Source organism: Pituophis catenifer, unplaced genomic scaffold, assembly GCF_029215685.1.
Source record: "Pituophis catenifer annectens isolate HBS135680 unplaced genomic scaffold, rPitCat1.0.hap2 SCAF_15, whole genome shotgun sequence".
NCBI classification, from domain to species: Eukaryota; Metazoa; Chordata; class Lepidosauria; order Squamata; family Colubridae; genus Pituophis; species Pituophis catenifer.
This window is the reverse complement of record NW_027256895.1, coordinates 13,891,002-13,914,518: the sequence shown is the minus strand read 5'-3', so window position 1 is coordinate 13,914,518 and position 23,517 is coordinate 13,891,002. Positions and strand designations below refer to the sequence as shown.

At 49.0% G+C, this 23,517-nt stretch overlaps 1 protein-coding gene across 1 annotated transcript in view; it reads right to left on the bottom strand.

The window, feature by feature from the left end:
* The window catches only part of ARHGEF15 (Rho guanine nucleotide exchange factor 15), a 45,598-nt gene extending 23,419 nt beyond the window's left edge, over positions 1 to 22,179 (bottom strand). The window contains exons 1-7 of the mRNA XM_070954761.1: positions 21,792 to 22,179; positions 19,740 to 20,579; positions 15,710 to 15,770; positions 12,159 to 12,214; positions 8,929 to 9,161; positions 5,393 to 5,553; positions 1,933 to 2,085 (exon numbers count right to left, since the gene is read on the bottom strand). Coding sequence (XP_070810862.1) covers positions 1,933 to 2,085; positions 5,393 to 5,553; positions 8,929 to 9,161; positions 12,159 to 12,214; positions 15,710 to 15,770; positions 19,740 to 20,579; positions 21,792 to 22,179 — 1,892 coding nt within the window. The remainder of the gene's footprint in view (positions 1 to 1,932; positions 2,086 to 5,392; positions 5,554 to 8,928; positions 9,162 to 12,158; positions 12,215 to 15,709; positions 15,771 to 19,739; positions 20,580 to 21,791) is intronic.
* Between the last annotated feature and the right edge of the window lie 1,338 nt (positions 22,180 to 23,517).

Here is a 23,517-nt window from a genome sequence, read left to right as displayed (position 1 = left end):
AAACCACTGTACTACCAAGGCTCTATATTGCAAAATCTCCATTCCCACCCCACTCCAGAGTAAGGATACTGCAAAATCTCCATTCCCACCCCACTCCAGGGGAAGGATACTGCAAAATCCCCATTCCCTCCCCACACCTGTGAGGATATTGCAAAATCTCCATTCCCACCCCACTCTGGGGTCAGCCAGCGGTGGTATTTGCCAGTTCTCCGAACTACTCAAAATTTCCGCTGCTGGTTCTCCAGAACCTGTCAGAACCTGCTGGATTTCACTGCTGCTTCTATCCCACCTTGAGTCCCTTGGAAGCGAAGCAAGCTATCAATGGGTAGAGGGAGTAGATGGAAGAGAGGAAGAGGAGCGTTTGGTAATATTTTAACTACTGTGTTTCCCTGAAAATAAGACCCAGTCTTATATTTTTGGGGGGCTCCAAAATAAGCACTGGGGCTTATTTTTGGGGAAACACAATATCAGGGTGATCAGGCTGTCTAGGCGGCTGCGCCCCCGGTACATGCACAAAAGGCAGGGAGCACGCGACGCCCGCTGCCCTTTGCTCAATGCACTCTGGGGCTGCACACCCCACGCAGCGCAGGTGAGTTGATTACCTGTCCAAGCAGCAGGCAGAGGCAGAAGTGGGGGATGCAGGAAAGCTGAGAGTCGGTGTGCTGGAGCAGCCGGCCGGCCGTGGGAAGCTTGTCTTCACATCTCTCCGCTTGCCTGCAGCCTCCCTGGCCCACTGACGCTCAGCTTTCCCTCTGCCCAGACAGCGCGTCCGGATCGCCTCTGCCTCCGCCTGCTGCCATGGGCAGGTAATCAACTCACCGGTGCTGCACAGGCTGCGGCTGCCGCCAGACGCCATCAGCCCCTTCGCAGTCTCTGGTGCTGGCCATGCCCCCCGCTGATGACGACCTTATTTATGGCTTTTTTCTGGGGTAGGGCTTATATTAGGAGCACACAAAAATATTATGCTAGGTCTTATTTTTGGGGTAGGTTTTATTTTCGGGGAAACACCACGGTATGAATGAAATGGATGAATGAATTCCAGGCAACTGCTTCATTCAGGGTTGCCTAATCTTTAAGGCGACTTTAAGACTTGTGAACTTTGACTCCGAGAATTCCCCAGCCAGTAATTATGAGAGTTGAAGTCTTAAAGCTGCCAAAGTTGAAGATCCCGAGATTTAATCTGAGGGCTTTCTCGGAACATCTGTAGATGTTAGACTAAGCAGAAACTCTTAAAGACGTTTATGGTGCACGGGTACATCTACATCCATTATCTATGACAGGAAGAACGGGATTCCCACTTCAAAAGTTACATACAAGGCCCTGGAGCAGGGGTCAGCAACCTGCGGCTCTGGAGCCGCATGTGGCTCTTTCATCTCTCTGCTGCAGCTCCGTCATTCAAAATACGCGTCACAACCGCCAATGTGTAACACCCGCCGGCATGCAATTTATTGAGCTTTTCAACCGCCAGTAGGCCAACCATGGATAAATCCAAGAAAAGAAAAGTTTCAGAAGAAAACAGAACGTTTAATTCAACTACATATGGCTAGTTTTGTGGCTGCTCAAGAAATAGTCAGGCACAGGAAGGGTTTTGTGGCTCCCGGTGTTTTCTTTTCTGTGGGAAACGGGTCCAAATGGCTCTTTGGGTGTTGAAGGTTGCAGACCCTTGCCCCTGGAGACTACAAGGGATGGCCGTGATCAACCACCAACAAGCTCTGCAGGAGTAGTTGGATGGCTGCTGTTGAAAAGGTGGATTAATATCTTTTGGATTCTGCCTTGGTGATACCTGCAGATGAGGAAAACCTACAATTCCCAGAATTCTCGGTGAGGTCAAAACAGGCTGGGAAAACAGCCAAGCGAGTTTCTCCAAATAATTCCTCAACTCCCCAAAGGATGATCCAGCAGACTGTTTTCCTTTCCTCCCCGCTTACTCACATGAGGCTACTGTAGGTCTTCTCCTGGTAGAGCTGGTTACGGACGTAATCAATGTAGACCGAGAAGCTCTGCTGAGCGTGGTCCTCCACAATATCACAAACGTCTGAGATCTGCAGGCTTTCAGCCAGCCGCCGTTCCAGATCCTGTAAGAACCTGCCAAGAGGAAGAACTGGCATCAGACGTATGTGGATTATTCAGAGAAGCCCAAGCAAAAACAGCGAGCTTGTGTCTCCAGACGGGGATCTATTTCCACCTTTTGAAGCGGGGGAAGTAACGATTAAACAGATGATCGTACAGATGGACAACTGACTAGCCTGCTCTTCATCACAGATGGTCACCATAATGTTCTGTCCCCATCCCACACACGCACCCCCACAGATGGCCCAGAGTTAATAAGCCACACGACAAAGTCTTTGAAGATAAAGCTGGCAGCAACCCAGTGGCTAGCTGCCAATTCAGACTTTACTCACACGAAACAAAGATTAGATTGCAAGCATAAAGCAGGCAAAGTTTCAGCAATACAAGGATTAGTCCAAATGCAGTCCGACAAGGCAGGCAGAAGTCCAGTAACTCAGAGATCATGGATTATTTCTAGTTTTTGCTCGTCACAAACTGAACCGGCCACCACACCCACATTTATACCCTGTGGGGTGTGGTTCAATGACTCAGCTAATCTCTGGCATGCCTTCCCCTCTGCTGTGCACGCTTCTCCCTGCGCCACTGTCGAGGATCCAGCCAGCACTTATCTCCTTCGTCGCTGTCCACCTGTGGCTGCGGGGACGTGCTTGGCTCTGGGCCTATCTCTTGGCCTTCAGTGTCCTCCAGAGGCATTGCCAGAGAGGAGGGTCCTGGAGAGGGTGGCCTTGCCAACTCCTCTCCCTCACTCTCAGAGTCTGCGTCTGTCGATAGCCCAGGCTCAGGCAACGGAGCCACAACACATAATCAGAAGAAGCACTTGAGAGAGCCCTATGGGTATGATTCCTTCTGAACGTGGAGATTAATCAGAATCAGAATAACTGAGTTGGAAGGGACCTTGGAGGTCTTCTAGTCCATGAGTCAGCAACCTGAAACACTCAAAGAACCACAAAGGCCCTAACCGGAAGCCCCCCATTCAATTCTGGAGTCAACCGGAAGTCCAGTTTCCCCCCACCATAGTTTCTCCTGCTAGGCGTCCTTTTTCCTCTACCTATCCTAACTGAAAGCATTATCAATTGTGGAGTTGACTGGCAACAGGGAGCCGCAGCAGAGTGATGGAAGAGCCACATGCGGCTCCAGAGCCACAGGTTGCCGACCCTTGTTCTAGTCCAACCATTGCTCGAGCAGGAGCCCCTATACCCGTGATGGCGAAACTATGGCACGCGTGCCACAGGTGGCATGCGGAGTCATATTGCCTGGCACGCCAGCTCAGCTGTCAGCTGATTTTCGGCCCTTTTGGGCCCACCAGAAGAGGGCCTGGGGGGGCAGGGGAAGGCCCGTTTTTCTTTCTTCCTGGCTCCAGATCGTCACTATGCATCTGGGGAGGGTGAAAACAGCCTTCCCCACCCCCTCGGAGGCCCGAAACGGCCCGTTTCTCAACTTCCGGCCTCCGAGGGAGTGGGGAAGGCTGTTTTCGCCCTCCCCAGATGCATAGAAAGGATCTGGAGTCAGGTGAGAAAGAAAAATGGGCCTACCGGGCCATCGTGTGCCAGGAGTGGGGGGGGGGGGGAAGGGGGGTTGCGCTCGCATGTGCGTGGCCGGGCACATAGAATTATGGGTGTGGGCACATGCACAGGCAAACCTCCCCCACCCCACCCCACCCCTTCCTGGCACGCGATGGCAAAAAGGTTAGCCATCACTGCCCTATACCATTTCAGACAAATGCCTGTCCAATCTCTTCTTAAAAACTTCCAGTGTTGGAGTACCCACAACTTCTGAAGGCAAGCTGTTCCACTGGTTAATTGTCCTCACTGTTAGGAAGTTTCTCCTTAATTCCAGGTTGTTTCTCTCTTTGATCAAAAGTCTGGAGAGATTCTCAGTCATCCAGGTCATGGTTGTCCCAAAGGTGCTTTTTTTCAGGAGGCAACTGGACTTTCTTGTTTTTTTTTCTTTTGAAGACGTTTCGCTTCTCATCCAAGAAGCTTCTTCAGTTCTGACAGGATAGTGGGGAACGGAAGGATTTACAGTATATTCCTTCCAGACAGCCGGTCATTTGCATCCTTTTAGAGGGTCGTTGAAGCCCTTGGAGGTTTATCTTTGTCCTCACGATCACCTGAGTTAGTGCTCCGGGTTCCTGTAGTCTGCAATTTTTTTCCCCTCTGGAAATCCATTCCTACTCCCACACCATTCCAAGGGTATTCATCCCAAACTGTATAGCTAAAAGTCTGTAGAGATTCTCTTCTTGGATGAGGAGCGAAACGTTTTCAAAAGAAAAACCAAGAAAGTTCAGTTGCCTCCTAAAAAAGCACATTTGGGACTCTCTTTCGTCGGTTTCCATCCATTGTTTCTTGTCCTGCCCTCTGATGCTTTGGAAAATAAGACACCCTCCGTTCTTTCTAGTAGCCTCTCAAATATTGGTTGTCACCTTTAAAGCCCTTCATGGCTTGGAACCAGGTTATTTGAGGGACCATCTCTTGCCGGTCACATCTACCCGACCCATCAGAGCGGGGAGGCAGGGAATGCTGTGGGTCCCATCCCTGAGGGAGATACACCCGGCGGGACCCAGAAGAAGAGCCTTCTCCGTGGTGGCTCCCTCTCTCTGGAACATCAATTCTCCCAGAGATTAGAATGGCCTCCACTCTCAATTCTCTTCCGGAAGGCGCTGAAGACCTGGTTCTGCCAGAGGGCCTGGGGGAACCCAGAGTGGGATGGAGCCCATTAAATGGCTCGTGTGATCTGCTGTCGCTGGGGTGAGGTGGGGTGGGGTGATTTTATTACCTTAATTTATTTGATTTTTTAAAAATTAGTTTTTATTATTTTTACTGTTTTCAAATGTGGTTTTGTACTTTGTAAGCCGCCTCGAGTCGCCATGGGCGAATAGGCGGCAATATAAATTTAATAAATAAATAAACACTGCTATCATGTCCACCCTTCATATTGACCATCAGCCCTCCATGGTGACCAGTAGCAAATTAAGAATTCTAGGAGTGGCTGCCTTCATTCTTGAGAATGGTCCAGAGCAGGAGTCAGCAACCCGCGGCTCGGGAGCCGCATGTGGCTCTTTCATCCCTCTGCTGCGGCTCCCTGTTGCTGGTCGGCTCCACAATTGATAGGGCTTTCGGTTAGGATAGGTAGAGGAAAAAGGATGCCACGCCAGGAGGAAACTCTATGGTGCAGGAACTGGACTTCCAGTCGGCTCCAGAATTGAATGGGGGCTGCCGGTTCGGATCTTCGTGGCTCTTTGAGTGTTTAAGGTTGCCGACCCCTGGTCCAAAGCAACGCAGATTGGAGGAAAGACGGGAAGAGAGGAAAAAAAAACCCTGACCTTTCGCTCACTTCCTCAACTTTGCGGATGTTGGAGAAGAGAATCCGGTGCTCGCGCAGAAGGATGGTGCCAGCCAGTTCCCGAGACTCCATGAAGTGCTCGATCAGAAGCGTCAGCGAGCGTAGGTACGAGGCTTCAGAGGTCACCACCTCAAAGAGACTCTAACCCCAGAGACCCATAAAGAAGGCAGAATGAGCAACAAGCACAGAACATGTGAACGGAATAAAGCATGGTGAGCTGTTCTCCCAGCTTCTCTAAATTTATGGCGTTTGGGGGTCTTCCATCTATCAAATCTCATTCTAGTTCTGCACCCTGGAGGTGCTTTTAAATCCATCAGACAGTGGCTGAGCTCTTTTTGGTCACAGAATGACAAGAGTTGGAAGGGACCTTGGAGGTCTTCTAGTCCAACCCCCTGCTCAAACACGAAAGCCTATAACCATGATGGTGAACCTATGGCATGTGTGCCATAGCTGACATGCAGAGCCCTCTGCAGGCACTCAAGCCGTTGCCCAGCTCAGTTCCACCGTGCATGCGTGAATGTACCTCCCGCCGCCAGCCAGCTGATTTTCGGGATACGTGGGGGGGTGGGGCGTATGCGGGAGGTGCATGCACATTCACAGGGGGTTGCGCACATGGGGGAGTGCGCATATTTGCGGGGGGCGCGCGGGGTGGTGCGGTGCGCCCCCCCACGGCCCATTTTTGGGCCCAGGAGGCTGCAGAGAAGCCTGCTAGGCTGAAAATGGGGGCGGGGGGTCACACGTGCATGCGCGGGGGGCAGAGGGAGCAGGGGGGTCACGTACACACACATGGCGGGGAAGCAGGGGGGTTGTGCATGCATGTGCAGGGGGTGCACATTGTATTATGGGTGCCGGTATGCACGTGCTTTCGGCACACGACGAGAAAAGGGTTAGCCATCATTGCCCTATAACATTTCACACAAATGGTTGTCCAATCTTTTCCCAAAAGCCTCCGGTGTTTAGTGCTATTCCAAAAGAGTGCTAAACCCATGTTGAAGAGCAGTATAAACAAGACTGAATAGACAAAGGAAGAACTACAACTGGTCGCAAACGTAGGAGCTTCATCACTGGAGGCTTTCAAGAAGAGACCGGACTGCCATCTGTCAGAAATGGTGTAGGGCAGTGATGCCTAATCTTTTTGCCAGTGCGTGCCAAAAGCGTGGGAGCGTGGGGGGTTGTGCACACGCCCACACCCATAATTCTATGTGCCCCACCCTCCTGCGCATGTCCACATGCCCCCCCCCCCCGCTTTTGGCACGCAATGGTACGGTGGCCCCGTTTTTCACCTTCCTCAGGCTCCAGAGCCTTTCTAGGAGCCTGGGGAGGGCGAAAACGGCTTTCCCTACCCCCCTGGAGGCCCTCTGGAGGCTGGAAACGGCCCGTTTGCCGACTTCCGGTGGGACCAGAAGACCTGTTTTTCGCTCTCCCCACGCTCCAGAGCCTTTCTAGAAGCCTGGGGAGGACAAAAACGGCCTCCCCCCCCACCCCCGAAAGCCCTCCAGAGGCTGGAAACAGAAGTCGGCAAACTGAGCTCGCGTGCCAATCAATATGACTCCGCGTGCCACCATCAGGGTTCGCCATCACGGATGTAGGGTCTCCTGCTTGGGGGGAAGGAAGGGGATTGGACTAGATGACCTACAAGGTCACCTGTTAAATCTGTTAAAAAATGCGAGTCGATTGGCAAGCATCCAACATGTGGTCATGTGACCCCGGGGAAAAGAGAGCTGCGCAACATTTTCCGACAGCCGGAAGTGTTTCACAGGGCCTAAAAAAACACTTCTTTCTGAGGCCACTGTAGCTCCAATGGGATTCAGTGGTGGGATTCAGCCGGTTCTTTCCAGATCGGGCGAACCTGTAGCGGCGACTGCGGGAGGCTCCGCCCACCCGCCCGGATGTAATCCATGAGCACTGCGCTTGTGCAGAAAGCCGCATGCTCACATTTCTGAACCGGTAGGGAAGGTAAGTGAATCCCACCTCTGAATGGGTTGTTAAAAAACCAATTGTGAGTCGAGAACTACCTGTAGTTGATGAGTCAGATTTCACCCACGGGAACATTGCAACAATTTGTTGGCTGCCTAAAGGAGACAACACAATGCTGGCAACAGATACAACAAGATGTATCCTGTATCATGAAGATACAGCGCTTGGGAGTGGTGCTTATTTTTGCTTTATTCCATCGCTAACACAATTTACAATTACAAGTGTGTCTCGTGTTATTGGGAGAGGGGGGGAGAAAATCAGAATCCACTAACGTACACACGAAAAGTTCGGACTTCAGCACAATATTCATTCGCACCATTCAGATACTCAAGTCTCCCACGTGCCACGTGAGTTGGAAAAATAATATTAATCTGCTGATCTAGCTCGGGTCGTAATTCATGCGTGAAACACCCAGTCCCAAGTCGCAAATAAAAAGGAACTCTCAATTTAAAATGATCTCATTTTCTGGGGGGGTGGGGGGGAGGCGAGGGGAAGAACCCGGCCAACACAACTCCTTAGAGTGTTCAACGAAACTTTGCACGTTTTGAGTGTTACCGAAGCAGAATAGCAGAGTGGAAAGGATCTTGGAGGTCTTCTAGTCCAACTCCCTGCGCAGACAGGAAACGCTATGCCCGTGATGGCTAACCTTTTTCTCGTCGTGTGCTGAAAGCGCGTGTGGTGGCACTCATAATGCAAAGCGCGCCCCGCCTCCGCTTGCGCGCACTACCCCCCCCAGGCACCCCCCACGCATGCAATTGTGACCAACTTTTCCCCTGTTTTTGGCCTAGGAGGCCTCTTTGCAGCCTCCTGGGACCAAAAATGGGCCATGAGGGGTGCGGACCACACCCCCCCCCCGCCCCGTTTTTGGCCTAGCAGGCCTCCCTACAGCCTCCTGGGCCCAAAAATGGGCCGGGGAGGCGGACTGCACCCCCCCATGCCCTGTTTTTGGCCTAGCAGGCCTCTCTGCAGCCTCCTGGGCACAAAAACGGGCCATGAGGGGGGCAGGCCGCACACACCCCCACGCCCCATTTTTGGCCTAGCAGGCCTCCCTGCAGCCTCCTGGGCCGAAAAATGGGCTGTGGGAGGACATGCCACCCTCCTCGTGCTCTGCCCCCACCCCTGCAACTCCCATCCCCCACGCATGTGTGCGACCCCCCCCCCGCGCATGCACATGCATCTCCTGCATGCGGCCTGACCCCCCGCATATCCTGAAAATCAGCTAGCCAGTGGGAGGCGTGCAAACATTCACGGTGGAGCTGAGCTGGGCGACGGCTCGCGCGTCCCCAGAGAGGACTCTGCTTGCCAGCTGTGGCACGCTTGCCGTAGGTTCGCCATCACGGCCCTATGCCATTCCTGACAAATGGTTGCCCCATCTCTTCTTAAAAACCTCCAGTGTTGGAGCACCCACAACTTCTGGAAGCAAGTCGTTCCACCGAATAATTGTTCCGACCGTCAGGAAAAATTCTGAAGCAAATTTTAGACAACTCGAATTCTGTCTGGTGGGAAGCGCCTTTCTTACCTAAGTCCTATTAGACTCACCTCTTGCATTTTCCTTTCTTCTGGGCTGATGTTGTCCAAAACGCCGCTTTCTCGCACAGCTGGCAGCTCCTGCCAAAGGGTGCTATGAGGGACGGGGCCCTGGGGTCCCGTTGTCCCTTCCCCAGGAGAAGGGGCTCTGTAATCCGAGCTGCTGAAACTACTGTTGCGTGGAACCGTCTGCCTCTTGATCTCCTTGGAGATGACAGCCTGGCGATAGGTTTGATACAAAGGTTCTGCAAGACAACAGAAGGCAGAGAAAGACACAACACAGTGAACCTCGGTGGGGGAATAATGCGCCATGCCCAAATGAACAACTATCACCCTCGACTTACGATCACAACTGAACCCAAAATTTCTTTTGTTAAGGAGGAGCGTTGTGAAGTGAGCTTTAAACCAGTCTACGGCCTTCCTTGACTCAGTTGTTGAGCAAATCACTGTCGTTGTTAAATTAGCAACACAGTTGTTCAGTCAATCTAGCTTCCCCATTGACTTTGCTTGTCAGAAGGTTGCAAGAGAGGATCACATGACCAGAAGTGGTATTCAGCCGGTTCGTGCGAACAGGTAGTGGAGATTGTGGGTGGGCCTGCCCACCCACCCCGGCGCTATGCAGTCCTATTTAGCCACGTTTTTGAGGACGGGCGCATGCACAGAAGGTGTGCGCATGAGCAAAGTGCATGCATGAAAGGCCGGGCGCATGCGCTGAAGGTGCGCATGCGAAGCAAGCATGCGTACTTGTGGTGAACCGGTAGTATATGATCCTGGGACTCACAACCATCATAAATATGAACCAAATTTTGATCACATGACCATGGGGGGAGGGGTGCAGCAATGGTTGTGTGAAAAATGGTCATGAGTCACTTTTTTCAGTGCTGTTTTAACTTTGAACGGTCACTAAACGAATGGTTGTAAGTCGAAGACTATCTATACTTCATAAAAAACAAAAAAATCCTTCAAGGTTACAATTGTCCAGTTTTTGCCCCGGGTTCTCAGAAAGCTGTCAACTTCCTATTAAATATTATAAGAGTTATCTGAAAAACTATTTTAAGTTGTGTGAAGTAAAGGGCATAGTGCAGTATTTCTCGAACCTCAGCCATTTTAAGATGTGTGGACTTCAACTCCCAGAATTCCCCCAGCCAGTTTTGCTGGCTAGGGGAATTCTGGGAGTTGAAGTCCACACATCTTAACGTAGTTGAAACAGAAACTCTGTGGTAGCTGGCTTGGAATTCTGGGAGTTGAAATCCACACATTTTTACATAGTTAAACAGAAACTCTGTGGTAGCTGGCTTGGAATTCTGGGAGTTGAAGTCCACACATCTTAATGTAGTTGAAACTGAGAAACTTTGTGGTAACTGACTGTGGAATTCTGGGAGTTGAAATCCCCACATGTTAAAATGGCTGCGGTCGAGAAACACTGGTATAGTGAGTTCCTAGGAATGTCCCCAGCACATGGTTTCCAGAGTTAGATCCTGTGTAAGTGAACTTTAAAAACCTAAAGAAGGAAATCCGGATGAGTAACTACTAGGGAATGGTAGCACAAGGATGTAGCAATGAGGTAGCATCCTAATCAGGGCTTTTAAACCATCTCAGCAGTGAACTATGCCTCCAGGGCAACGTTTCTCAACTTCGTCAACTTTTAAGATTTGTGGACTTCAACTCCCAGAGTTGAAAGCCCCAGAAGGCAAGACAAGAAACAACAGATGGAAACTAATCAAGGAGGGAAGCAACCTGGAATTAAGAAAAAGCTTCCTAAGAGGGTGGACAATTAACCAGTGGAACAGCTTGCCTTCAGAAGTTGTGGGTGCTTCATCACTGGAGGTTTTTAAGAAGAGACTATGCAGCCACCTGTCTGAAATGGTATCATTCTGACCGAGGCTTCCCCAAATCACAAAGCCGAGTCCACGTCCTGACAAAAAATCCTTTTATTTAATTTACAGTGAATTCCTCTCCAGCAAAGTCTTTCTTCTCCCACAGTCTTTCAAGACTCTTTCAGTCTTGCAATTGTTGTGGCTCCGTTGCCTGAGCCTGGGCTATCGACAGATGCAGACTCGGAGAGTGAGGGAGAGGAGTTGGCAAGGCCTCCCTCTCCAGGACCCTCCTCTCTGGCAATGCCTCCGGAGGACACCGAAGGCCAAACGATAGGCTCAGAGCCAAGCACGTCCCCGCAGCCACAGGTGGACAGCGATGAAGAAGATAAGTGCTGGCTGGACCCTCGCCAGAGGCACAGGGAGAAGCGTGCACAGCAGAGGGGAAGGCGTGCCAGAGATTAGCTGAGTCACTGGACCACACCCCACAGGGTATAAATGTGAGTGTGGTGGCCGGTTCAGAAATACTCCATGATCTCTGTGTTACTGAACTTTGCCTGCTTTATCGGACTGCATTTGGATTAATCCTTGTATTGTTGACACTCTGCCTGTTTTATCGGAATGCTGGCAGTCTAATCTTTGTTTTGTGTGAGTAAAGTCTGAATTGGCAGCTAGCCACTGGATTGCTGCCAGCTTTATCTTCAAAGAGTTTTGTCGTGTGGCTTATTAACTCCGGGCCGTCTGTGGGGGTGCGTGTGGGGTACGGGAACAGAACAGCAATATTTGGCAAGAATGCAGTAATGAACTAATTGTCTCCTGCAAACTCCACTCCCCTTTCGCTCCTCTTTTATTACCTCTGGGAGGGGCTATTTATCGTCCACCTGTGGCCTTACTTCCAAGTCGACCTTTGTTCTTTAGCTGTTCCCTTCGTCTGGCAACTCTCCGCACGCGCACACTGGGAACAGGCTCCAGTTGTTCGTCTGCCTTACTGATGTCTAACTCCAAAGGCAGCTGTTAACTGGCATACGGCCCTGGCCCCCTCTTTGCCTCTGACGCAGAGCCCTCATCAGAACCTTCCCCAGACTCCAGGACTGGCCCATGTTCCCCCCCAACCTCCTCACTGTCCGAATCTGCTGCCAGATCCGTTGGCCACTGGCAGGCCACAACAGGTATAGGGTCTCCTGCTTGAGCAGGGGGTTGGAGTAGAAGACCTCCAAGTGTCCCTTTCAGCTCTATTCTGATTGATCTTAAAAGTTGAGAAACGCTGCTTTAGGATATGGGAGAATATGAGAATTTCACATGGGATTTCAGCAGAAGGAAAAGAAAATGAGTCAGAGGCTGTTCCGTGTCTTTAACTGAGTCACTTTTCCTGGGTTTGTCTTTGCTCTCAATTTTTTTAAAAAAAAAATAAACGTGCTGTCCACTTACCGTCCTGCAGGCAAAGCCCCCAGTCCGGACTCTTAGACGAGAGTGCCGAAGAATGTCTGTGATATAGGGGCAAAGCAGAAAAAGGCCATTATAAGCAATCCTATAAGGGACACAGTGGCTCAGTGGCTAAGACGCCGAGCTTATTGATCGAAAGGTCAGCAGATCAGCGGCTCGAATCCCTAGTGCCGCGTAATGGGGTGAGCTCCCTTTACTTGTCCCAGCTTCTGCCAACCTAGCAGTTCGAAAGCATGTAAAAATGCAAGTAGAAAAATAGGGACCACCTTTGGTGGGAAGGTAACAGCATTCCGTGCGCCTTTGGCGTTTAGTCATGCCGGCCACGTGACCACGGAGGCATCTTTGGATAGCGCTGGCTCTTCGGCTTTGAAACAGAGATGAGCACTGCCCCCTAGAGTCAGAAACGACTAGCACATGTGTGCAATGGGAACCTTTAAGCAATCCTATGAACACAACAACTCTGTAGTTGTTGATTTGCTAAGACGCCACGATGTTGGGAGGAAAAAATATATCTTCTTCATCTACCATCAAACGGAGAACCCTGAATATAAAATAAACCTCTTGGTTTTCCCCCCAATTTTTAAATTTTGATGTCATTGGGAAGATTTTTATTTTTTTATTTATTTTTTTGCTGCTAATGGTTTAGAAAACCCCATCAATTCAGAATTCAGAAATAGAGATGTTCAAAACCACAAATTCAGGAAAAAGGGATCTATTTCATCTCTGGGATTTTCCTTTCTCATCAAATTACTTCCTTCATAAGTACTCAATTTGACAGCAATGATTAAACAATACTCTTTCGCTAATGGAAATCCTTTTCAAATAATTAATTAAACACATATTCCCCTTTTCTTGTGCCAAAAAAGCAATAATCAAAATCCATAGTCTTGAAGAATTTTTGATATATATATAACTTTCCGTCTGTATAAATCTGTTATTTAAGAAGAATGCAACGAATAACTGACAGATTATATTTCAGGGAGCCAAAGAACTGATTGAACATGCTTAACAGTGGCACCACCTGTGGGAGAAATGGGCTGGTAGGTTTGGCATATCCAGTCCAACAAGCTAAGAATTTTGCTAAAAATAGGCAACCCATGCCTCATTGAGCCATTTCAGAGATATTTCCTTACTAAAACAGAGAAACAAGACTAACCACAAGCAGCCAAAACAGCAGTGGGACCAACTTCTGACTTCCTGCTAGCTTCCCCATGGACTTTCCTTGCAGAAAGCTGGCAGGGAGTGGGGGAAATTAACTAAAACAGAGAAACAAGACTAACCACAAGCAGCCAAAACAGCAGTGGGACCAACTTCTGACTTCCTGCTAGCTTCCCCATGGACTTTCCTTGCAGAAAGCTGGCAGGGAGCGGGGGAAAATTAACAATCGCGTGACTGCCACGGCTGACATAGCAGTGTGGTGGCACGGCAGCACTGAAGCAGCCACACCTTTGCCAAATTTCAACCCCACAGGAGATGGGTGAGAGTGACAGAAAGACCATGGGCGGACAAAAAGGCAGTGGCAGCGGGAGTGACTTCCAATTTCCCGCTGGCTTCCCCAGTGACTTTCCTTTAAAGGAAGCTGTTAGGGAGCAATGGAAATGATGATCACTTCCCCAACGGATGATTGAGGCGGCACTGAAATGGCCACAATTTTGCCAATCTTTCAGGAGTCATGGGTGGTTGCATTTTGTAAGTTAGCCCATTCGAGGTACGTTGATGGAAAACTATTGCCCTATGATACCCTGTTTTGCCCAAAGTTACAGACAATGAGATATGAGAGTTTTATATAGAGAAACTGCTCACAATTGCGGCAAGCAAAAGTACCGTATTTTTCGGAGTATAAGACGCTCTGGACTATAAGACGCACCTACCCTTTTTGGTAAGGAAAACAAGAAAAAGAAATGTGCCTCTGCCTCCCAGCAATTTTGCCTCGTTGCAGCAAACAGCAAATAGCCTGCTTTACTTTCATTTTCATTTTCAGCATAGCTTGATTAGCACAAGAAAAAAAAATCTGCTCCCAGCAATTTACCTCCTTGCAACAAGCAGCAGAGGCCTGCGCAGCAATAGGCAATGGCCTGCAGCTTGAAAAAGCTGTGTCAGGAGGCCGATCCAACGGACAATCAACTTGTGCTAATTAGGCTGTGCTGAAGCTGAAATGGGCTGTTTCTTCTTGCTGCTTGCAGCAAGGAGGTAAATTGCTGGGAGGCAGAAGCCAAAGGGTGGGGGCCAGTGGGTGGGTGGGGCTATATTAGGTATATAAAACGCACCCAAATTTTCACTCCCTTTTAGGGGGGAAAAAGGTGTGTCTTATACTCCGAAAAATACCGTATGTTAAACAAGTGGTATGGGAGCACCAGCTAAAATCAGCTTCCATAGCTTTTCACACCATTTACTCCTTGTTCAGAAGTAATAAATCCTCCAGAGATAATGATCAATAGACATTGTCAAGATACAATACAGGTAATCTTCAACTTACAATTGAGTCCAAAATTTATGTTGCTAATTGAGATAGTTGTTAACTGAGTTTTCTCCCATTTTACAACCTTTCTTGCCACGGTTGTTAAGTGAATCACTGCAGTTGTTGTATTTGTAACGCAGCTGTTAAGTGAATCTGGCCTCCCCATTTGTCAATTCTATGACCCCAGGACAACTGTCATAAACATGACAGGCATAAACAAGGCTATAAGAGCCTTGGTGGCGCAGCAGACTAAAGTGCTGTTAATTAGCACCAGCTGCCTGCAATTACTGCAAGTTCGAATCTCACCAAGCTCAAGGTTGACTCAGCCTTCCATCCTTTCGAGGTAGGTAAAATGAGGACCCGGATTGTGGGGGCAATAAGCTGACTTTGTATAAAAAAGAACACCGCTTGGGGGGGGGGCAAAACCCTACTAAGCAGGTATATACAAAAGTATGAAGGCTATTGCTTAACGCATTGTAAGCCGCCCTGAGTCTCCGGAGAAGATACAATCAAGATCAAGTGAGGTACTAATACTACTCTATAAAGCCTTAGTAAAACCACACCTAAAATTCTGCATCCAGTTTTGGTCACCACACTAAAAAAAGATGTTGAGACTCTAGTAAAAGTGCAGAGGAGAGCAACCAGGATGATTAGGGGACTGGAGACTAAAACATACGAAGAACGGTTACAGGAACTGGGCATGGCTAGTCTAGTGAAGAGAAGGACCAGGGGAGACATGATAGCAGTCTTCCAATATTTGAGGGGCTGCCACAGAGAGGAGAGGGGTCAGGCTATTTTCCAAAGCATCTGAAGGCCAGACAAGGAATAATGGATGAAAACTGATCAAGGAGAGATTCAACCTAGAAATAAGGAGAAATTTTCTGACAGTGAGAACAATCAACCAATGGAACAGAAGTTGCCTTCAGAAGTTGTGGGAGCTTCATCACTGGAGGCTTTCAAGAAGAGCTTTGCCTGTCATTTGTCAGAACTGGTATAGGATCTCCTGCTTGGGCGGGGGGTTGGACTAGATGACCTACAAGGTCCCTTCCAACTCTGTTAATCTGTAATCTGAACACACCTGTTGTCCGACTTGTCCGTCTCCGACTCGCTGAAACTGCTCTCTTCATTTTCGCAGCCACCTGCGGAAGGAAAAGTTGGCAGAGTCAGCGAAAGACCAGGAATGGGTTAACAGGAAAGGACATTTCAGTTCATAACACAGACAAGCACAGATTATGGACACTGGGGAAAACCTAAGCACTGCTGTAACACCTCACCCGTGTTTTCCGTTTGGATTGAGGAGATGGGAGCTGCAGCGTAACACTTCTGGAATGCATCAGCTGAAGGAGGTCTGAATCAAACACAGGCGGTCCTCGACTTACAACCGATTGCGTAGCAACCTTTGGAATCTACCATGCACTTCCCCATGTTCTGACCTAGGCTTCCCCAAACCACGAAGCAGACTCCATGTCCCGACAAAACCCCCTTTTTAATAAGTTACTGTGAATTCCTCTCATTCTCATCCAGCAAAGTCTTTCAAGGGAGAATTTACAGTCACAGACCTTATCTGGCTTGGAGAGCTGCCAGGCCGATATCTTCAAAACTTGGCAAGGAGTCTCAGGAGAGTCACGAACTCATGCCCTAGTTACCTCCCGTAAGGACTACTGTAATGCTCTCTACATGGGGCTCCCCTTGAAAAGCACCCGGAGGCTCCAACTGGTCCAGAACGTAGCCGCACGGGTGATTATGGGCGCAGCTCGTTACGCCCATGTAACACCTCTCCTACGCGAGCTGCACTGGCTCCCGGTGGTCTTCCGGGTGCGATTCAAGGTGTTAGTTATCACCTTTAAAGCGCTCCATGGCTTAGGACCTGGGTATCTACGAGACCGTCTTTTGCCACCAATAGCCTCCCACCGACCAGTTCGTTCTCACAGGGAGGGACTACTCAGGGTACCGTCAGTCAAATTATGTCGACTGGCGACTCCCAGGGGGAGAGCCTTCTCTGTGGGGGCTCCAACCCTTTGGAATGAACTGCCCCCGGAGATACGAAATATCCCTGATCTCCGTGCTTTCCGCCGTGCCCTCAAGACCCTGATGTTCCAACAGGCAGGGCTAAACATACGAACATGTGAATGATTTTTTAAATGTTATCTAATTCTGGGTTTTATTTAATTGACCAAACTAAGTAATAATTTTAATTAGCAATTTTATGATGTTTGTGTGTCTATATTTTTCTTGACTGTACACCGCCTTGAATCCTACGGGAGAAAGGCGGTATAGAAATATAATAAATAAATAAATAAATAAATAAATAAATAAATAAATAAATAAATAAATAAATAAATAAATAAATAAATTAAGAGAACTAATTGTCTCCTGCAAATTCCACTCCCCTTTCGCTCCTTATTCCCTATGGGAGGGGCCATTCACTGTCCACCTGTGGCTTTACTCCTGAGTCGACCCTTGTTCCTTAGCTGTTCCCTTCTCCTGGCAGCTCTGCGCATGCGCACACTGGGAACAGGCTCCAGCTTTTCTTCTGCCCCACTGATGTCCGACTCCGAAGGCAGCTGACAACTGACAGACGGCCCTGGCCCCCTCTCTGCCTCCGACGCAGAGCCCTCATCAGAGCCTTCCTCAGACTCCAGGACTGGCCCATGTTCCTTCCCAATCTCCTCACTGTCTGAATCTGCCACCGCTGGCAGGCCACAACACCCCAATGGTGCTTATGACCCATTTCTGAAGTTCCAATGGTTGCCCCCCGTCCCCAACATGAAAATGTAGTTCGGGTGTTTGACAACTGGCTTCAATCGACAGTCATTTGCAGTGTCTTGTGGTCACATGATCACATTTTACAATGCTTTTTTTTTTTTTTGCTGAAAACTGGACTTGCGGCCATAAGAGGCAGGCTCCAATATGGTCGTTAAGTCGAGGACTACGTGCAACTCGAAGTAAATGAGCCAAGCCACATTATCAATAGCAGAGGGAACAGAGAGTGTTCCTCTCCGATCGGATCAGAGATTTATTGATTTGATTTGATTTATATGCCGCCCTATCTCCGTAGGACTCAGGGCGGCTCACAACAATAAAATATCCGAATAAAAGCGTGTTAAAATACATGTTAACCCTCCCAGTCTAGGCTGAACAGCCATGTCTTTAAGTCGCGGCGGAAGGTGCGGAGGTCAGGGGCCAACCGGAGCCCCAGAGGAAGTTGGTTCCAGAGGGTGGGAGCACCCACAGAGAAAGCTCTGCCTCTAGGGGTCACCAGTCGACACTGTCTAGCCGACGGCACCCTGAGTAGGTCCTCCCTGTGAGAACGCACCGGGCGATGGGGAGCTGTTGCTGGTTGCAGATGGTCCGACAAATATCCTGGGACCTAAGCGATAGTGGAAGACCTAAGAGATAGTGGAACTTTCCCGGAAGTCTAGAAAAACAAGACCTTTGCCCCGTAACAATACGTCAAATGTTTTGAGTCAAAACACTGTTTTATTTTCAGTGCCCAGTTTCTAGCGTACAACAGGCTACTGAGGGAGAAATGAGATATTTGGGGAGACCTGAAAGGCTTCCAAGCAGAAAAACTGAGCTGCCGCATTTGAGGGGAAAAAAAAAAGACATTTCAAACTTTGTACTTTTCGAACTGAAAGGTTTCTTGTGCCCCAGACAAAAATGCCCCCTCTGGTTTTGGAATTCCGCCCCCTTTGAGCAGCCCCTTAGCTAAGAAAAACTTGAAAGTGGGTGACAACACAATATCCCTGTCCTTTTACCATAAAGTTACTCGCTTTCAACTATGTTAAGATGTGTGGACTTCAATTTTCAGAATTCCACAATCAGCTACCCCAAAATTTCGCAATTTCAAGTACATTAAAAAGTCTGGACTTCAACTCCCAGAATTCCAACCCAGCTACCACAAAGTTTCTGTTTCAACTACGTTAAGCTGTGTGGATTTCAATTTTCAGGATTCCACAATCAGCTACCGCAAAATTTTGCAGTGTCAACTACATTAAGAAGTGTGAGCTTGAAAGGAGGAAGGAAAATAAGGTACATATTAGTAGATTTAAGGGAATTGTATTAATATTATTAATTGTGGATGGTCAACTAAGTTAAAGGGTTTTTTTATGTAAGATTTGCATATGATGATGTATATTGCGTATAGTAAAACAGAATAGCAGATGAAATGTGAAATGGCAATTTGGTTTACTTTTGAAGACAATTTAAATTAAGAGACAAAGTTGAAATGTTAAAAAGTGGGATGGGGAATTTAAGAAATATATTTAGCAATGGAGAAATAAGATAATTAATTGATGTTATTGTAAGGGATTAGGAATTAAGGGTGGATAGTGATATTGTTTATGTATTAAGAAGAAAATAAGATATGATAAAGAAGTACCCTGTTTACCCCAAAATAGGACATCCCCTGATAATAAGCCCAATCGGGCATTTGAGCGCATGGCAATAAGGCCAAGCACTTATTTCAGGGTTCAAAAAAATATAAGACAGGGTCTTATTTTCAGGGAAACACGGTATGGAAAGAGAATATTTCTGGCTAAAATTGGAAAGAGAGATATGATATAAAATAGATTTGAAAAAAAGAAAAACCTGGAAGAAGCTGAAATAATAAAATATGATGAAAAATGATTAATTTGTGATAAACGATTATATAAGACATGAATATGGAAAAATGGGAAGATACCCGGTCAACATGGTGTTCCTAAAATATGTATGATGAAAGAAAAATTCTAATAAAACTTGTTTACCAAAAAAAAAAAAAAAAAAGTGTGGACTTCAACTCCCAGAATTCCACAACCAACTACCACAAAGTTTCTCAATTTCAACCACATTAAGATGTCTGGACTTCAACTCCCAGAATTCCACAACCAGCTACCACAAAGTTTCTCAATTTCAACCACATTAAGATGTCTGGACTTCAACTCCCAGAATTCTAAGCCAGCTACCACAAAGTTTCTGTTTCAACGATATTAAGATGTCTGAACTTCAACTCCCAGAATTCCACAGCCAGCAAAACTGGCCAGGGGAATTCTGGGAGTTGAAGTCCATACATCTTAAAGCGGTTGAGGCTGGGAGATAGTTTTACCCCAAGAGGATGCAAATGGTACCTTGACAAGGACTGTCCTCCAGAGATGAACCTTCCAGCGGCGGCGGCGGCTGAGTTGGCGGAGGAGGGAGACCCTGAAGCAGCAGGGGAGGGGGCTGAGAGGGCGGAGGGGGGGCTGTGCACATCTGGGAGCGAGCCTGAGAAATGGGGAGGGGCGGAGGGGTCTGGGACGTTGGGGGAGGTGGGGGTGGCTGGGTGGGGGGAGGCAACATGAGAAAACCTTCCCCAACAGCAAACGGAGAGACGCGGCCAGGAAGGTGGTTCATCTCAAGAGGGTATTGGAGGGAACTCCGGCGAGTCGAGGGTCCCAAGGAGCTGCGAGGCGGTTTCGTGGGGGCTTTGGGTGGGATGGCCGGAGGTAGGAGCTCGCCATCCAGAGAGACAGAGCCACCCCCTTTGTTGCGACGAGGTGGCTTCGGCATCAACGGCGGGCAGCGTAGAGGAAGGGGCTCGGCCGTGGAACGGTAGCTCGTTAACACGACACCCCCTTCGGGGTGCCCGTTTGTGGACGGCGGGGAGTCAAGGGGCTTTTTGCTTCGGGACGAGCGGCGAGTTTTCGGGACCCTGCCCGCTGCGATGGAGGAAGGCTGGGCAGGCGAGGCACCGATTCCCAGGAATTTTTGGAAGGAGGCTCCCCCTTCGTCAGCAGAGGATGATAGGTCCGAAGCCAGCCCGTTCTCCATATCCTGCAGCCGGGATGTTGCGGGGACCCAAACCAAGACCATGCCCGGGTTCTGTTGATGGCAAACACAGGGGCAGCCGGACAGACAGGAAGTGGGAAAATCCAGCCCGTTTTGCTCCGCTTCCGATAATACCGATGGCTGGGTTTCCTTGCAAGGATCTGAGAGGAAGCAGAGGGAGAGAGAAAATTTTTATTTATTTATTTATTTTATTTATACTATTTATTGCTTTTACAAATAACTCAAGGCAGCAAAGGTATCCAACACAACTTCCTCCTCCTATTTTCCTCACAACAACAACTTTGTGAGGTGAGTTGGGCTAAGGCCATGATGTCAGAGCCCTCTCTGTGGGCACATGAGCCGTTGCCCAGCTCAGCCCCACCATGCACGCACATGCCTCCCACTGGCCAGTTGATTTTCGGGATGCGTGAGGGTGGGTGCATGCGGGAGACACACACATGCGCAAGGGGGCTCATGTGCCCATGTGGGGGGGGTCACGTGTGCATGCAGGGGGGTGCAGTGCCCCCCCACAGCCCGTTTTTGGGCCCAAGAGGCTGTAGGGAGGTGTGCTAGGCCCAAAACGGGGGGCAGGAAGGCAGCGCCCCCCCACGGCACGTTTTCGATCCCAGGAGGCTGCAGGGAGGCCTGTTAGGCCCAAAACGGGGGGGCAGGGGGTTGCGCACGCATGCGCAGGTGAGCAGGGGGAGGTCGTGCGTGCATGTGCTGTCGTACGCATGCACTCACTTTCGCCACACGAAAGTAGTCACCTCAGTAGTGCTTCACCCTGAGAACACAGATAAACCTCCAAGTGCTTCAACGACCCTCTAAAAGGATGCAAATGACCGGCTGTCTGGAAGGAATATAAATCCTTCCATTCCCCACTATCCTATCAGAGCTGAAGAAGCTTCTTGGATGAGAAGCGAAACGTCTTCAAAAGAAAAAACAAGAAAGTCCAGTTGTCTCCTAAAAAAAGCACCTTTGGGACAACCTTGGTGGCGCAGCAGACTAAAGTCCCGTTAAGTAGCACCAGCTGCCTGCAATTACTGCAAGTTCAAATCTCACCAGGCTCAAGGTTGACTCAGCCTTCCATCCTTTCGAGGTAGTAAAATGAGGACCCCGATTGTGGGGGCAATAAGCTGACTTTGTATAAAAAAGAACACCGCTTAGGGGGGGCCGAAAGCCCTACTAAGCAGGTATATACAAAAGTATGAAGGCTATTGCTTAACGCATTGTAAGCTGCCCTGAGTCTCCGGAAAAGGGCGGCATATAAATCAAACCAATAAAATAAAATAAAATAATAATAATAAACTAGATGACTGAGATTCTCTACAAAATGTACTATCTTGAACCCAAGGCAAAGCTGTCCCACTTACCCAACTGATCCGTGCTCTCTTTTTCTCCAATGGCTTTTTCTTCCTTGTTGTCATCCTGCTGGCAGCCGGAAGGCGGCGATCGGATAATTTTTTCGGCGTCCTCTTTCTCCAGGGGACCCGTTTGATCGAAGTGTACCACGATCTTGCGAACGGCGCCAGATTTCTGCAACTTGTGCAAGGGCTGAGCTGGGCCGCCCGGGTGTTCGGTAGCCGGCAAGCGCCCGTCCTTCTCCAGCGGCAAAGGAGGGGTAGGGACCCGGAGTAGCTTGGCGGAGTCCGGCCTAGGGGGTACGTAAGGACGCGGCCTGGTGGGTGGACGTGGCTTGATAATGCGAGTGGGTTTCTGAGAGGGAGGCGTGGCGGGAGGCAGGGGGTCTAAGGAGGACATCTTCACTCCAGGAAGGTCATCTGGAACGGCTCCCCTGTGGCTTCATTTCCTGCAGGGGAAGAAGAGAAAATGGAAATACCATTATTGAATTTATGTGCTGGGCAGGGAGGGAAGGAGGTGTTATTTTATGCCATTTGAGACTGTAATGTTCCTTGTAACATTCATATTACATCTATATAGGGCAGTGAGGGCTAACTTTTTCCGGACCGAGTGCCCAAAGCGTGCCTGTGCACGCATGAATGCGTGTGCATGTACCCAAACCCCCAAAATGTGATGCCCACATGGGCCCTGCGTATATGCCCAGCCCTGTGCATGCACGCACGGCCCTCATGCAGGCACCCTGCCTCCTGCACATGCATGCATGGCACTGTGTGGGACACACTGGAGTGGGACACCCCACATGTGTCCCACTCCACAGCATGCACGCATGCCCCCCCATGTGCCCCACCTCCTGTGCATGTGCAGCAGAGATCTGAAGACAAGCTGGCCAGCAGGAGTCGCGTGCACATGCACGGCGGAGCTAAACTGGGGCGACGGCTCGCCTGCCCACAGAGAGGACGGTGCGTGCCACCTGTGGCACACATGCCATAGGTTCACCATCAGGGATATAGGGAGTCCTCGGTTTAGGACTACAATTGAGCCAAAGTTTCCGTTACTAAGAAAGGCAGCTGTTAAGTGTGTTGCACCCCATTTTGTGACCTTTTTTTTTTTTGCCACAGTTGTTAAGCAAATCAATGCAGTTTTTAACGAAATCCTGTGATCGTTCAGCAAACCTGATTTACCTACATAGACTTTGATTGTCAGAAGTTGGCTGGGAAGGTTACAAATGGTTATGATCAGGGATGAAATGCTCCCAGTTCGGACCGGATCACTCGATCCGGTAGCGATGGAGGCAGGTGGTTCGGAGAACCAGTAGCAAAAATCCCTGCCCCACCCCCGTTGCCCAGCTGAGCCGCGCAATCATCAGAGGCTTTTTTTTTTATTTTTAAAAGCATTTTTTCTACAACCTCTTTGGCCGAAAAAATGTTTTTAAAAGGAAAAAAAGCCTCTGCCAATCAGGCAAGTCAGCTGGGATCGTCAGAGGCTTTAAAAAAAAAAGCCTCTGCCAATCAGGCAAGTCAGCTGGGATCGTCAGAGGCTTTTAAAAAAAAAGCTTCTGCCAATCAGGCAAGTCAGCTGGGATCGTCAGACGCTTTAAAAGCATTTTTTTTACAACCTCTTCAATTTAAAAATGGTTTTAAAAGTAAAAAAAAAAAAAGTTGGCCACGCCCACTCAGTCATATTACCTCCCCACCAAGCCACACCCACAGAACTGGTAGTAACCAATTTTACATTTCA